We start from the raw sequence: 17,439 nt of genomic DNA, 5'->3' as shown, positions 1-17,439 counted from the left end.
TCCATAGCACTGCCAAAGATCACTGTCTTTTTTTTATGTATGTAGTGCAGCCATGTGTTAAAGTATAAGTTTTAAAATGTTTATTTTTAAACATTTTCTCAAATATATATATCTACATACTTGTACTCATTTTTTCATGTTTGGTACCATTGAGTTTGTGGGAGAAAGAGTTTTCAAATTATACCCAACTTGACCCATTTCCATTTCTGATGATGTATTTTCAGCAACTGGAGATCCTGGAGGTGGGAGCAGGGTGGGGAGAGTACACACTCTTACCCCCCGCCACGCCACAGAAGACGACACCATTGAAGTAGATTTTTGTAGATTTTTACAAATCAAATGACATCTCCCTTACCTTTCCATCACTACTAATGTGCCCACAAAATGAGATTTTAGTACATATGCTTCCTAGTTCATTTTAACATAATTGCTCTTGCTATGTTAAAGCGCATTAGGGACAAACACTAAACCAGGTGTTCAAAAACAAGGAGAAAAAGGTTAAGCTCAAATGTAAGTCATTTTTATACATATAATAAAAATGTAAATATAGTAGATCCTATCTTGGCAAGAATTTTGGGAAGTACCTGAAAAAAAATCTTCTAATTACAGAATCAAAGAGAGAGACTCAAAACCTCACATAGAACATGAAAATTGCTAAAATAAATCCTGGAAAATGAAATTAATAAACCCCCAAAAACAAAAGTCCCATGTATATTTTATAATTAGCCGGGTACAGGAGTTTTATTACAGAGGGTATTGTAGTAATGAGTTGTGTATGTGAGAGCAGTCTAAACATTTATTATTTGCATGCATTTCTGGTATTGTGTGGTCTGGGTCAGGTGTATTTGTACTGAATGGTAAAGGCAGTAGGTAGCTCTTCTTAATAGAGGGGTATTTGTAACATCTGTGGAGGTATGAGGGGTATGACAGAGCTGTGATTGTTACATGAGTTAATCTATGTTTTTCACCCTTTCATGTCTGTGAGGAAGGAGAAGAGGTGCATACATACCTTCAGGGTGCAATGTTTCTTTTCTGCACAGAATTGTGTAGGTTGTATGGACAACCTTAACTGTGCATTTCCTTGTTTTAAGTAGTTCGAGTTTTGCTCAACTCAGTGTTTTGGAAAGGGGTGACATACCACCAAACAACCTAAATCTTAACATAATTTTTTGCCATAGGATTTATAATCATCTATAGTAAAAGGTGCTCAGTTTAAGGCTTCTTTCCTCATTTAATGGGACCAGTTGCTTTTCTGATTACTTGTGATGTCAGTAGTCTGGCAGTATTCTCCTGAAAGGCAACAAAAGTGATCCCACTCAGGATAGTTGCTTTAAAAAAGGGAATAGTCGAGACCATTTATCCTTCAAAAGAACCAATATCTGTTAGTGTAAAATATATCAGGTGGACCCTGAAAGGTAGAAGTTTTGCATGGAAAAATGTATTATGTGCCAAATTAACAATGGTTGATCCACAGAAGCAGTGTACCAATGACACTTGTTTTATTCTATTAATATGTTATTTCTCCTACGAGAATGTCTTAAATATCTGTCAAAGAAATTGAGATGCCATTTTCAAGATCAAGATGTAGTTTCAATATTTGTATTACTTCATTTACAATTAAATACTTCATTTACCTGTAATTATTATTATATTAGGCGTTTCAATACCTTTTAGATGAAAGAATAAATCTCTTTGTGGGAGCTTCTATTGCTTTGAATCTTAGTTCCAGGGTACTAAATTATAGGCTTATAAATGTAATCTTCAAGATTATAATGTTTTCTATTTGACCTCCTACAATAGTTCTTTAAATACAACAATCTACAAATTTTTACATTCTTATTTCAAAAGCATTCAAGGCTTTTATAAAATGCCATAAAATTACTCATCTCTGACTATGGCAATACAGATTTTATGAATCTACCTGTATAAAGCTCTTGTTGGAATTTTTGAATTTTCTATTTTTATAGAATAAAAATATTTTAATTTTCTATCTGTAAAATAACTATTCTAAACACACCAATTTGGAATAATGTTTTATCTATCAATCGATCGATAGATGGATATATAATATATATTTTGGACTAGTACGGGAATGTAAAGCTGCTCCTTCCAAAGACAATAATTATGAATAAAAATTAATTTGAAACTTGGATGCAACATAATTGCACTCTGCTTTTTATAATAACTTCCTTGGAAGCAAAATATAGTGTAGTAAAGTATTTGCCTATCAAATGTAAGAATTTAACATATTTTGGGGACAAAAGTGCATCTGTTTTGAAATTATTAAATAGAAGATGGGATGATAATTGTTGCTGTAACACCTAGAAACCTCATTTAGAATTGTGCAAGTTATTGTGCAAACACTGCCCTGAATGAGTATATATGTTATATTTGTTCAAATAGAGATAATACTTAAGTATAAAAGTACAAAACTGAACTGTGTTGTCAGTCTGATTAAGCTCATAAGCTCCTTAAGGCCAGAGATGGCATTCTTTATATGTTGTTATGCTCAGTGATGGCACTCTGTAAATAATGCAAACCCACCCCCAATGAATGAATTTTCTCTAGTTTTCTAATTAGGTTTCACTATGAAGGACTTATTTTCTATCATCTATTTCTAAACTTCCCTTCAAGAAAACACAGAAGTTCTGCCTGACTGTCTTGTTTGGTTCAGTATTATAATATCTCTGCACAAGCTTTATCACTGAAACATCTCATAATTCACACATCAACAGTTGTATTTTGCCAAAAAAAAAAAAAAAAAATTCTAATGCAGAAATTCCAAACCTAAAGATAAGTGAAGAATTTCACTAGCTTTTCTGAGTAACCATCATAATCCTAGTTGAAACTGATGGAAGCTTCACAATACATTCAAGATAAGTACTTTCTGAGGTGGTTTATGGTGTTTGGAGTAGTAATGCAGCATTTGATTGCCATTTGGGAGGCAGCAGAAAGGGTCAGCTACCATACACATTGTACCTCGCTGAGGCCTTCCAAGTTTAAGGCTAAAACATTCTTAGTGTTGGTATTGGCCAGTTTTACAATTTTTTTAGTTTCCATCACAGTTTCCCAATTTGTGGAAAATTTGTGGCTTTTCCACTCCACAATCCAATTTCTGGATTTTCCACTCCATCCAATTTTTTTTAGTTTCCATCACAATGTAAGGCATGATAAAATAAAATATACCTTGCTATAACTAAAGAAAAGATTGTGTTTATGTAAAATTATATTTTATCCATTGTTCTGGTGTAATTTAAATGAAAAGAAAAAACAGTATAAAAAAGAGACAGTATTGAAGATGCTGTAGTTTTGAACTTGTGAAAATGTAGCTGCATTTGAAATGCTAATAAGTTATTGTACAGTTGAGTACATAATGGGCTCTGAATTGGATATTAATCTATAAAATATTGTTATATTTTTTTTTACTATTGTTATTTTATATCATTTAACTATGACTATTTTGCTTTGTCAGAATTAAGCCACTTACATTTTAGGTAACAGTCCAAATCCAGATGCATTGCTAAAATGCAGCGTATTAATTGAACATTTGTGAATGTAAACCTAACACCGTAAACATTGCTCTGAAGTTGTTCCCTTTGTCTTTAAGTGATCTAAAATAATCAATTTAAACAGTTCTATATCAATTCTCTCAATCATGAACAATTAATTATGTAAGCAAACATATTTAGTAAAGTGCTTAGTGTGCCCAGTAATAAATTTATAAGAGAATGGGCCTAAAATGTCTTAAGAAGCTCCTAAAGTGACTTTAGAATTTCATACCCCACAAACCAGGCTGGCTTTTTATTTTTTTGACTTTATTTTAATTTGGAGCTTTCACAGAGAAGTTCTTTCTGAAGGTGTATTGACTTGTTTCATCCCTTCCACTAGGTTGTGAATGGGTCCATCGGACATTTTATGAGGTTGAAAGAACTGGGCCAGAAGTTTAGTCCAAAAATTTGACTTATTTGTACCTTAAAAGTATTGCAGTCTGTAGAGGCTTCTGTGTTGCAAATGTAGGGAACAATCCAGAAAACAATTATTTACTTGAGTAGTGATACTCTTATGCATTGTTCAACTTCAATAATGGATTCATGTGTGTTTACAAAAGCAAATTCTTAGTTTTGTTTTGTTTTTCTTTAAATTTACCACTCTGTATCCAGTTTATTTTTAAAAGAAACACAGCCCGAAAAGTCAGCATTGTATTTAAAAATGTTGTACCTACTATCACTACAAATAACCTCTACAATTACTGAATGAGAATAGAGAATAAAATATTCTTGTCTAGGTTATTATTAGTTCATTTGACAGTGTTTTTTATGCAGTTAGTTTCACTGTTTCCTCTGAATAGTCAATTTTGTTTGTGTGGGTAACAGAGAAATGGCTACAGTAAAACCATAGAAATTGGTAGGGAACTCAGACTGCTGTAGTACCTGAAACTACTTTTAATTTACTTTTTAAATTGACTATATTTCAAGTTGACAGAGTTCTTTTACAAAGCTTTAATCAACTTATAGCTGTCCTTTAGCGTTCTCACAACCATTTAGCTCTTCAGGATGTCTCCCTTCAGAACTGTTCATTTCAACTCTTTAATTGACTTGAAGGGATTGAGTGACCCAAGACCTTCCCAGAGGGCTAAACACAATGCATCTGTAATGCTTCCAGCCCCTGGAATTATTCACTATTTACTTACAAATATTATGAAACTGGCTGCTGCTATTCAATTACAAGCCAATCAGAGGTGGTCTTTTTGACAATCTTTCTTTTATTATAGGCATTGGATCAAGACAGAACTGCACTACAGAAAGTGAAAAAGTCTGTAAAAGCAATATATAATTCTGGGCAAGGTAAGTGTTTTTGGTCTTATGTGACAATCTAAAGCATTCTGTTAAATAATGTTTACAAAGTTTGCTTTGTTGTTCGCTGCATATTAAACTTAAAGAGTAGGTGATGCTCTTAAGGACAAATGCAAAGTATTCCAATTAGGAAGAAACAATCAATTGCATACATACAAAATGGGAAATGACTTTCTAGGAAGGAGTACTGCGGAAAGGGATCTGGGGGTCATAGTGGATCACAAGCTAAACAAGAGTCAACAGTGTAACACTGTTGCGAAAGAAAGCAAGCATCATTCTGGGATGTATTACCAGGAGTGTGGTAAGCAAGACATGAAAAGTAATTCTTCTGCTCTTCTCCATGCTGATTAGGCCTCAGCTGAAGTATTGTGTCCAGTTCTGAGCTCTATATTTCAGCAAAGATATGGACAAATTGGAGAAAGTCCAAAGAAGAGCAACAAAAAAGATTACAGATTTAGAAAACAATTATGAGGGAAGATTGAAAAAAATGGGTTTATTTAGTCTGGAGAAGAGAAGACTGAGAGGACACATGATAACAGTTTTCAAGTACATTTAATGTTGTTACAAGGAGGAGGGACAAAATTGTTCTTTTTAACCTCTGAGGATAGGACAAGAAGCATTGGGTTTAAATTGCAGCAAGAGCGTTTTAGGTTGGATATTAGGAAAACCTTTCTAACTATCAGGGTAGTTAAGCACTGGAATACATTGCCTAGGGAGGTTGTGGAATCATTCATTAGAGATTAGAAGTCATTAGTGATTTTTAAGAGCAGGTTAGACAAACACCTGTCAGATAATCTAGATAATACTTTGTTCTGCCATGAGTGCAGGGAACTGGACTAGAAGACCTCTTGAAGTGCCTTCAAGTCATACACTTCTGTGATTCTATGACTCTATGCTTGCCTGTTCAGCAGTACAAGTTGCTGGGAGTACGCCTCTGCCCCCTGACAACCTATTGGAAATAGTATATTTCAAGGTTTCCATCTTGATTTTTCCCTCCCAAAGCTCATTGAATTGATCTTGGCTACCTGAGGGAAAGAGAGAAACTCTTTCTCATCCTGTGCTACCATGACCTCTCACAACAGGTTCATTCCATTGGAATAGCAAAGTGGTTGACAAGAGGAGGCATGTGACAGTAGGAGATTGAACCCTGGATCAGAATTATGGAATGCATTACTACATGAAATGAGGATGACCATTAACTTCCTCACTGTCACTACTAAAATGCAAAACCTACCCTTTTGCCCAAACTTTAAAACATTCAGTATCCTTTCATCAACACACTCACTCACCTATATGAAATAATAATGAATAGAAAATGGAAACATTAAAGGACTGTGTGTCTTGTTAGCAGGGAAGAAAGAGATATTTGTCATTTTTTGCCCCTTAGGGGACCCTTGGATACTGGGATAATGATAGTGATAATGGACATCAGTGTAAGAACTTGGATGAATGGCTAAAATGAAAATATGTCATGAAATTTTGTCCTTTTTGAGATCTGTACTTTGCCAAATCTCCATTAATACATTTTATTAGTATATGTGTAGGTATTCGTAATAAATTTGGTAAACTTAAACAGGAATCAAATATAACAAATTGTCAACAATCAACATAAATATTTATTTGGGTAGTGTGTACCTTATCAGGGCCAGCTCCTACCTATTTCTATTGAAATCAATAGGAGTTTTGTCCATGATATCTAGGAGAGCAGAATTAGCCCTTGGTCATTTGCCATTTTATTCAAATGGAATTACCCATGTTGTAAATATTGAATTTCAGGAAAACACAATTTGTATATGTTGGCGCTCATGCTCAGCTAAGCAAATGTCTTGCCCTTTAGAGCAACTTCTCAGTGTTATAGGTTTTAAAAAGAAGATAAAGGTTGTTCTGTGTTAGTAGGTTAATGTATTTGGTGCTTGTAAGGCTTTTTAATAGCGATTTATATTACTTTGTGGCTTCTCCCCATTTCCCTCTCCCCCCACCATCCTAACCCCACAACATACACATCCTCCCCTCCCTCACTCCCTAGCTTTTCACCTCATGCAAGTATAGAGTGTACATAACTATCTTTTGCCACATGCATTGTTAGACAGAAATGCATTTACTTTTACTGAAGATTAGATTTGTAAATGTGCTGTGGGCCTGCAAAGTAGCTTATCTGGCTCTAAAGAGGTCTTGACACAAGAACATGCTGATTGAGTTTCAAAACTGTCCAACTTTTAAGAATTGTAAAATATTTACTCCCTCTTGTGAAATATACATGAATTGCACCATAGCCTCCAGTTGTTGTTTACTCCATATTTTGGAATAAAGCTGGTTTCAATGTCTTCAAACCTGGTAACCATGGCATGTTATGTAAACTATTTAATCAAAAAGTGATATCAAATTAGTTAGGAGCCATTTTAAACAATAATGTTATAGTTGAAAATTAAAAAGCTGTTTGTCACCAAGTCAAATCTGAAGCTCAGTTCTGTTTCCTTTTCACACCCTGGAAATTATTTGGAAAACTATATAATTTTAAGTAACTTTTAAAGTCTAATGGTGGAGGGCAGGCAGTATGTTGGTCAAAACAAAGTCATTTTTGAAAACTACCTGAACTGATAAGGTTTAAAGGTGGCTAAATTGCTCTGACAGTTCATTATAGGGAAGAAAGATATGTTGAAATGACTTACTTAAATAAATATTAATAGAAAATGCAAGAATAAATCGCAAAGGTCCAGAAAGAAACCCATTAATGACTAGCAAAAAGTTAAAAGAATATATATAAAATTAGTCAGCAGTCAGAAAAGAAATGATGTTCCAAGAAACAAATTGGTTTAAACATCTTTAGTACTTTCTTCATATGAAGTATGTAATATATACTGTAATTCCCTTTTCAAAATGTGCAGTTGGGATCATTTGGAGTTAAAACTGGAAACAGAACACAGGAGCAATTAATTCATACTATAGTTAATAAACATAGGAAGAGTTGTATCCAGTGTTATTGTAACTGTTGGTCTCAGGATGTTAGTGAGATAAGGTGGGTGTGGTAATATCTTTCATTGGACCAACTTCTGTCGGTGAAAGAGACAAACTTAAAAAAGCTTGTCTCTCTCACCAATGGAAGTTAGTCCAATAAAAGGTATTAACAAACCCAGCTTGTTTCTCTAAGAAGGAAGAATTGGCTTATACAGTTTGGGGGGAATATAAAGGAAGTGAATAGTGAACATACTATTAAATATATTGACTCCTCCAAAGAAAAAATAAATGTAAAAACAAAGTAGTCAGAGACTGATGGTAATATTGCAGATCAGTTTGTGTCTTGAGATTTCATTCAAGTAGAATTTCTCCACACAAGATACCAAAGGCAGCAATAGAACTTCATGTCATACATCAGTTCAAGAAGTAGGTGGATGATATTTTCATATTGTAGGGGAAGGCCAATAGCTACATTTGGGGGGATCAGAAGACTTATTTTATATTTTATTTACTTGGGGCATGTGAGGTTGATAAATCATATTGTGACTTTATTAAACTCTCACCTACCTCATAAACTCTTGAAAAATCAAAACTGGCTAAGAGTGGAGGCAAATAAAATTACACTGGGACAGTAATAGTACCTGTCTCTAATCTAATACATGCTTTCCAGAAAGTAATAGTTATGTAATTGTTTTGCCTGTAATGATATATGAACAATGATATTCAGAAGAAGGTAGATCTCATACCAGATTCTGAAAGGTTCTGAGAAAGAAGAGTTCGAAAGTTTGGGTGTAGCACAAATCCTTTTTACTGTTGAAACATGAAAGGCAGGAGATTTTTCTTCTGTTAGTAAAATAATTTAAATCAGTTTAAATGTCATACCAATCTGTTTGAGAAGCTTTTTGCAGTCGCCCCTCCAACTTGTTAGATATTTCTGGAATAGTCAGATTGGATTTGTGAGTTGGAAGGTGTCTCTTGTCTCACTGAAGGTGGTATGTGAAGTCAGTGGAGAATCTTTTTGGATAGCTTTCCAATAACACTCATTTGAATTTTAGTGGCAGTGAATTGCATCATAACTAATAGAGTGAGTTTCAATAGTTTTTTCCTATTAATTCAATGGAATAGCTTCAAGCTAATCTCCATTAATTTAAAGAGAGTCTTATGGAAGAGTGCTACATAAATTGCAATGGAAAAATGTTCTGTGGTGTGTGCATCTGTATGCAGTGTACTAATTCTTGCAGTTCTCAGCTCAGTTTTTTATGGATGTGCACGTCACAAAAAAGGACTAAATATTTGGTTTAAAAATGTGAAAGTATTTTAAATAGTATTGCAGCAAGAAAATAATTTTAAGAGGGACTGGAAAGTAGTAAGATGGGGAATTGGCTAATTTATTTATTTCACATTCCCACTGAGGAAGGGAATGAGACCGATGTTTTGATCTCACCATGCCACCATCCATGCCCCATTCGGAAGGGATGGGGGAAAATGGGGAGGGACCAACCTGGGTTGCAACCCACCACTGTGGGTGGTGGCGGAGCTATGTGGGCACCCGTCCTCCACATAGTTTCTATGGGTGGGGGATGACTGAACCCCACAAGCTGGGCCCTGAGGGTCACCCGAAGGAAAAAGGAGAACTCCCCCATAGGGATCCCTCTGGTAGAGGGAGGAGAGGACAGGGAAGGAAGAACCTGGCGGCTTGATAAGGGGGGGTGCTGTGTGGCAGAGTGTTGGGCAGCAATCCCTTAGCCAGCCCTCTGTCACACCAGCCCCAATTAAGTGAGGTAAATTGGATCTGGCTAGGGACACCTGTACCTGATTTGTGAAGGGGAAGCAGCTGTCTGTCTAATTAACCAGGGGCTATCTACAGGCCCAGGTGAAGAAAATAAAGGTGGAGAGAAGCGAGGAAGTAAAAGGGAAGAAGAGGCTCTGCCTGCAGAAGCTGAGATGTTCCTGAGGCTGCTAGCCCAAGCTGTATGTTGTAAGAAGGTGATGGGTTTGCATGCTGTAAATAAACTGCATTGGTGACTGCTAAACCAGAGTGACCATAGAGAGAGTTGGATGGATGGGTGGGTGGTGGTTATTAAAATTGTGGTGGAAATCTTAGTAGTCTGTCCAGAGGATGAAAATGTATTTCAGGATTATCATTGGTTTTGTGGTGCGTTTTTTCAGAAATTGTTCCGCAAGGTGGCCCATAAAAGAGGTTGGCATATTGAGAACCAACATGGCTACAACAACAATGCAAACAAAATTAATGTATTATACTCCATCTTGCTATGAAATAACATTTGCCATTAGATACAGGGAGTCAGCTGTTCAGAAGGGCTTCCTTCATGTATAACAGGCTACGCTGACTATGTTGTCTCTCTCTTTATCACTGCATCAGAGTGCTGTACTTCACTGAAGATATTTATTAACACCAGTACACATGCAGTAAACCTGTTGTTTTTTCTATGCAGTGCAGAAAGCTATTCTTTTATGTACTGTATCAAGAACTGGGTACATAACACACTTTAGTTTGTTTCCTTAATTTTCACAAATAGACTTTAGTTTCATTTGTTGATTGCATTTTTTAGTACAAAAACATACATTGATTTGTTAAGATTGATAAAACAGACTATTATTGAAGTGAAAATCACTAATGCATATTAGTAGTTTCTACTTCCAGCTTTTGGACTGTTATCCAGATTGTTGTATGCCTTGTGAAAACCGAGTGTTCAAATGTTTGTAGCGATTTGGTAATCTTAAAATAAATGAAATAATATTTTACACATTGGATGGGTCATGGACTTACAGTAGAATCTCAGAGTTACAAAGTGACCAGTCAACACACACCTTGTTTGGAACCTGAAGTATGCAATCAGTTAGCAGACAGCAAATACTGTACAGTACAGCAGTGTGTTAAACATAAACCACTAAAAAAAAGGGAAAATTTAAATTTTTTTGGAAAAGATAAGGAAACTTTCTGTGCTTGTTTCATTTAAATTAAGATGGTTAAAAGAAGCATTTTTCTTCTATATAGCAAAGTTCCAAAGCTATATTAAGTCAATATTTAGTTGCAAACTTTTGAAAGAACAACCATGTTTTTTTCTGAGTTACGAACATTTAAGTTTCGAACAGCCTCCATTCCTGAGGTGTTTGTGACTGTAACGTTCTACTGTATATGAATTCTGTGCTATGCTATGGTGAGTGGGACCTTCCCATTTCCTTAGTCTTTGCATTGAAACAGAAGTGCAGAATTACTTATCATTTGTATGTGGTGCCACATGTGCATGGTTTAAAGCCCTGATCATTGCTAAGGATCTTATCTAGAGGCTCATTGCTACAAACATGAACATATTCACTTGAATAATCCCATTTAAGCAAAGTTCCATTGAGACAACGAGTAAAGTTACTCACATAAGTATTTGCAAGATCAGATCAATAGTGAGATAAAACATGATATGATGCAAGGAAATAGTATATCTGGCAAGAGGATGAATGAGGGAGAGAGGTTTTAAAAATAAATAAAGGATGTAAGCTCTTCTACAATTGTATCATATATCTTCTATATATGTGTCCGTTTTTCATGTACTTAAATTTTTATTTACCATAAAGTACATTTGCAATATGTCCTATATAACTTCTAGATGGGCTAGAAAATTAATGGAAATGTCTGGGTGGAAACATTTTCAGATTTTCAAGCTTGAATAATTTTCTAGTCCATTTTAAAGATATATTGGACATATTGTAGATGTACTTTATAGTAAAGATTATTAAATATCCTTATACATAGTATTGTATTTCATATGTTAGGATTTTGTTTTCTTATTTACTGTTGATAGTGGTATTCACTTTACCTTAAATGAAAATAGTCTCACGTGCACTTGTGTTGTCTCTTACCTCAGATTTTGGAGGGCTCTCCCATGCATTAATTCTGGGATAATCAGCCTTTTCCTTCCTCACTTCCCATTTCTAACTTGGGGGAGGAAACAGAATGGGACATATATCCTTTTGCCCTGGTAATGGTAATAGTCTGATCTAAAGCTTCAAACCAACACATGAGTAGCGATTACCACCACTTTTTTTTTTTTTTAAAGTAGATTGAATAAAATACTAAGAAAAATACTGTATCGAGAAATCCTGCATTGGCAAGGAAAGGAACAGCATAATCTACTGGGTCTTTTTGATCTCTGACTTCTATGGCTCCCTAATTCGTCGTTCACAGCAGAACACACACTGTGACACATTTGAGCTTCATTAAGCCAGGGCTGAATCAGCCAGTACTCCTCCTTAGCTGAAATCTCTTTGTGCATATTTACATCAAAACAAAATACACATTTTATTATTGCATAAGGATTTCTTTGGTTTTTATGCCAAGATATTTGATTAAAAGTATATGCTTTTAGAACAAATGTAGTCTTATTAAAAACATAATTTACTATTTGCCAATCAACAATATCATATGATTGAAAATTTGGGGCACTTGATAACATTAATTTTTGTGTTTGCAATAAGTATGACAATGGTATATATGTAAATTAATTATAAACATATACTATAAAAAATAGTATTTCCAAAATACAGTTAAAAGTTCATGAGCAATTTCATAATTTTGATCTGAGTTTAAGAAAAAACCGTTGGTTTTCGCTGATGGCTTTAGTGGAACTTTGTACTTGGCAGATATTTTTTAAAGGAAGGGCAATTCTTTTGAGGCTTTCTGCCAGGTTTTTATTTTTTTTTATTTTTTAGTGTCTAAGATGATTCATGTATCATGGGTTATTGCATATGGATTGTGATGAAATTCATGGTTTTAAAAGTAAAGTGTAGAAGTCAACAGAAAAATAGTGTTTAAAAGATTTCAACTTCATATCTGAAATCAAAATAATATTTATTTTCTGTAATTCAAATACTGTCAGACAAAATTTACAACTGGGAGAAAATGACACTCATACTACTACCTGAAGGAAACATAATTCTTGTTGGCATTTATAATCCTATCTCTCCCACTATTCAAACAAACTGTTGGAAGGAGAATATTAGATTTATAGAATTGGACTTTTAAAGACTGCATTCTTTAAAAAAAAAAAAAAAAAAAACCACCACACACAAGTTACTTTAGCTGTATTCCCATATTTAAGTACATTTGCTTCTCAAGAAGTATTGGATACTTTGAGGGAATCTCATCCCAAAAATTGTGACACATGCCCTTCCTGGCTGGTGAAAGAGATTCATAAGCAGCTGGTGCCACTCATAACTGAAATAGCCATTTCCTCATTCAGGGAAGTAATCTTCCCTTCCATTTTTTTCACAGTGCAATAGTCTGACCAACAATGAAGAAACCCATCCTGGATACATCTGTTTTAATCAACAACTGCCCAATAAAACATCTTCTGTTCCTGAGCAAGCTCATAGAGAAGCCAGCCCAGGGCTAACTACAAGCTCTTCTAATTGAAGGCAATATCCTAGGCCCAGCATAATTTGGATGTGGGGTGGAAACATCTGTAGTGGTACTGATGGATGATCTCTTGCTGGCACTGGATAGAGGGCAGACAGCTGTTCTCATCCTTCTCTTGTCTTGGAGATATTGTCTTGTCTGAGAGAGGAGGCAGGGGACCAGGAGAAAGCTCTAAAATAGTTTTAAGTCCTTCTTGGAGGTTTATGCCCAAAGAGTAGAAATGAGAAACTGCACCTTTGCCACTACACCTCTCACCTGCAGAATCCCAGAAAGAGCAGTTCTTTTGCTGGTCCTGTTCAACATGTACATGCAGCCACTAGATGAACTGGTAAGATGACATGGATTCAGGTGGCAGCATTATGCAGATGATACAGCTTTACTTATCCTTTACCATCTATGACTATACCGCTATTAGCAAGATGGCCCAGTGACCTGGCCTTGGTTATATATGTGTTTGTCTCCTCTCATCTGTATTACAGCAATGCAATATACCTGGGTGTGAAACCACTGGCCCTTAGAACTCCAGCTAGTACATAATGCTACAGTACACTTTGTTAGCAAGAAAAACGACTGTGAGGACATGTAACCTACCCTTCAAGTTTCTGTCCATATTTAAAAGGCACATAGTGGCTGGGGCCCAGGATCTCTAAAAGAATCACCTAAAGCTCTAAGCAGGTGACAGTGGTTTCTCATGGCTAATCCCAGACTGTAGAACAAACTTCCACCCATCACAAAGGCCATCACATACCTTGCCGCCTTCTACTCCAAGTGCAGGGTGCACTTCTTTGACTTTGCTCTTTGAAACATAAACACACAGCAATAGGCGTAGTTTTAAAAAAAAGAGAGAGAAAACACTCTTCCAAAACAAAAAGCTCCACAGCCCATATAATTCTCCCCTTCTAGAAGGGATGAGAGAGAATGAGCCACATATGACAGACGTTAGTTATCTTGTTTGTTGTGTTACTGGAAACTTGATGGTAAGAGCGATAAAAGAATGTAGAATAGAGTAATAGTTGACTAAAGATCTTTTCCAGAACTGCTCCAAACAGTTCATTAAACTTTCTCACAGCAGAAATAGTTTAAGGTGTATGAGATTGTATATATTAATTCACAAAACATTGCTGGGAAGCAGTTAAGATTGCTACACATACCATACGAGTGTCAGAACAGCCATGAGACTGGCTATGGCTGGAATAGGAGCTGAAGCAGGCGCAAGCTGGAGTAGGGACAGGGGTGAGCAGAAATAGTCTGTCAGAAGTACCAGATAGAGTAACCCCAACAAGGTAACGATGTTGAGCATACTGGAATCGCTTCTTTTATTAGGAGCCTGCATATCTGAATTGGAGTCATCTGGCTATACTCTTGCTTGTGGATTGGTTGAGCCCTTAGGTTTCCAAGGTAATTATCTCAAATGACTCATCAGACTCAGAACACTCATCACAACCTGACACAAAACCACAAAAGCAAGGAAATGAAAACTTAAGTTACCTTGTAGTACCTACCCTCTACTTCTCCATCCACAGGCACACGCTATCCCAGCTACCGTATACCACAAGCCATATACTGCAGTCTTAATTCTCCCCCCTCAACCTGCCCTTATGCATGCACTATTTTACCAAGTGATCCCTTCTCAACACTATTACTTGTGCATGTTTGGTGTAGTAGTTTGTGTTGTGAGTGAGTAGTTGGAAGACTGACATCACTAAAGAGGGCATAGTGAGAGTTTTTCCTCTACTCTGGTATTCAAATGGGAGACACAAACTAGCAGAAAGAAGAGCAGAGAGATGCTAGAAAAAGGGAAAAGAGGAAGAGAAAAGAAATAGAAAATATGTAAATGAACGGTGATGGCTCTTAATTCAGAATCTGCTTCCTGTTTAGGATTTTAGGGTTTTATTGTTTAGATTGTGTAGATTAGCTTAATTCTTTGGTTCTGACATCAAAACATAGTCATTTCAAAATTGATATCCTTGATTTGTAATTAGTGTTTCAAAATTAAAATATAACATTCCTCATGGACATTTAGTAATATATTTTCTTTTCCACTGAGATCTTTAAATTCTAACATTCTATTATGAATAATACAAAACATGAGGGGGGTTTCTCCTGCTTAATCTTCAGAATGCGAGTCAAATTTATCCCATATTTATACTTCTAATACTTTTGACTTCATAGTTTGTTTTGTAATTAAACGTGCTTTCATTAGCAGTAGTAGCAGCTATAACTTTATTGTGATTTTTACACCCAGGTAAATTTCAGTGCATCATAAACAGATATTTATACTTTTTTGCAAAATGAGCTAATGTTCTCACTTAAAACTGTGAAAAGTATGATAAAGAGCAATTTATTATTTTATTAATCATGGTTAAATTTTGTATTTCATTGATTGTCATTATGTGTGACCTTAAATTCAGATGGTAACATAAAAATAACTTCTGCCTATATGTTAAACAATCCTTTTTAATATTAAAATAACCAATTTTCAGTAAATTCAATAATTTGTTTTCCTTGACACAATGGTGCTAGTTTGTGAAATCACCAGTTTGGTTTCATTAATACTCTGTACTAAAGTATAGATTTAAAATAGATAGTTATAGGAAAGAAACTTGCTAATTTTTAACCTCTCTTTTCAGATCATGTTCAAAATGAGGAGAACTATGCACAAGTATTAGATAAATTCGGAAGTAATTTTTTAAGTCGGGATAACCCAGATCTGGGCACTGCTTTTGTAAAATTTTCCACACTTACTAAGGAATTATCAACGCTACTGAAAAACCTGGTAAGGAGTTTTATATGTGTTGTATTTATAAATGATTCAAAACAAAGTAGAGCAACTTCATGTTCCTGATAATTTCATTACCTATGTAAATATTCATAAGAATGTTGTCTTGTAAACAGATCAGCTAATTTTAAACTGAAATCAGTGTATGTGTATTACAGAAATAATCTCAATTACTGTTACACTTCAAAAACCCATTGGAAAAGGATATGCCTAAAGAAGATACATATTACAAATACTGTATTTGGTTATGTAATGTCTAGTCAGACAGAAAATAGAAGTGTGAATTGATACACAATTGACAAGTGACTGGAAGAATTTTACAATCCTCTGTAATTCCTACAGTTCTCTGTATAGAATTCCTAAATCTGTTTAGAAAGCTAGATCTGTCAGAATTACTTTCATTCTATAAACCTGGCTGTTTAAAATAATAATAATAATAATGGTTAAAATTTTCTTATTCCAAGAACTAAATCAATTTGCAAAAGAGAGAAACCATTTCTTTCACTTCTTTGCTAGCAGGTCAATTTAAAATATAGGTACTTGGCAGAGAACCACTCACTTCAAAGAAAACGAGAATCCTATCTATAATTTCTCTGCAAATCAACATCTCTCATTTGTCCATCCACGCTGGAAGAAAGACAGGAGGCCATGGATGTGATTTAATTGACCAGTTTTGTTCACTTATAATATCTGAGGATACTCAGCAACAAATTGTGCAGTGTAGGGAGGAGGGGCTCAGCTCCCTGGTGATCCAAAAATAGAAGCTCCAAACCCTCTTCATCAGCTCCCTTAAAGGGAGCCAGGAAAAGGAGGGTGGAGCCCAGAGCCCCAAATCCCCCTTTTCCAATCTATTTAATCTGATAAGAGTATCCCTTCTGTACCAAATATCTGCCCTGGAAATCTGCCACAAGTTTTATATATTAAGTTTTGACATGATAACCTAACCTCCCTATTCTACCTAACTATTCTGGGGAAGGCAAAAGAACCCATATCCCACCTCAGCCATTCTGCCCCCCCCCCCCCCCCCAGTCCGCCTCCGCCAAAGAAAAGGAGCAACTAGCATAATGCCTACAGCAGATCAAAAGGGAATCCACTTCAATTTTCGACTATGTGTATGGGTGGATAGTTGCTGCCAGCCCAATTCTGGTAAAGAGGGCCTTTCCATGGCTGCATCAAGGATAAATCCCTTTCCACTTCTGGTGAGCAGGAAGAGCAACACAGAGGCCTTGTCTTAACCTGGTTCCAACTGCTTCCTGCTCTTCCGGTCCATCCCTGTAAACTTTCCCCCTTACTTCAAGGGAGCTTTTAAAGGGGCAATGCCTCTTTGCTTTCAGCTAGCAGGACAAAGAGCCATTCACATGACGGTTTTAGTGGAAACATTTCTCCTCTTTCTCAGGACCATTCTATTTAATTTTAAA

The 17,439-nt window shown here is 35.6% G+C and overlaps 1 protein-coding gene across 2 annotated transcripts in view; it reads left to right on the top strand.

Moving 5' to 3' along the window:
• The window catches only part of ASAP1 (ArfGAP with SH3 domain, ankyrin repeat and PH domain 1), a 297,252-nt gene that overhangs the window by 111,148 nt on the left and 168,665 nt on the right, over positions 1–17,439 (top strand). For both annotated transcript variants that reach the window (XM_067531501.1, XM_067531494.1), the window contains exons 3-4: positions 4,772–4,844; positions 15,873–16,018. In XM_067531501.1, coding sequence (XP_067387602.1) covers positions 4,772–4,844; positions 15,873–16,018 — 219 coding nt within the window. The remainder of the gene's footprint in view (positions 1–4,771; positions 4,845–15,872; positions 16,019–17,439) is intronic.

The sequence above is a fragment of the Emydura macquarii genome, unplaced genomic scaffold (assembly GCF_026122565.2).
Source record: "Emydura macquarii macquarii isolate MOO-44397 ecotype Brisbane River unplaced genomic scaffold, CSIRO-AGI_Emac_v2 contig_369, whole genome shotgun sequence".
Classification (NCBI taxonomy): Eukaryota; Metazoa; Chordata; order Testudines; family Chelidae; genus Emydura; species Emydura macquarii.
The sequence above is the reverse complement of the archived record's forward strand: the minus strand, read 5'-3'. Positions and strand labels throughout refer to the sequence as shown.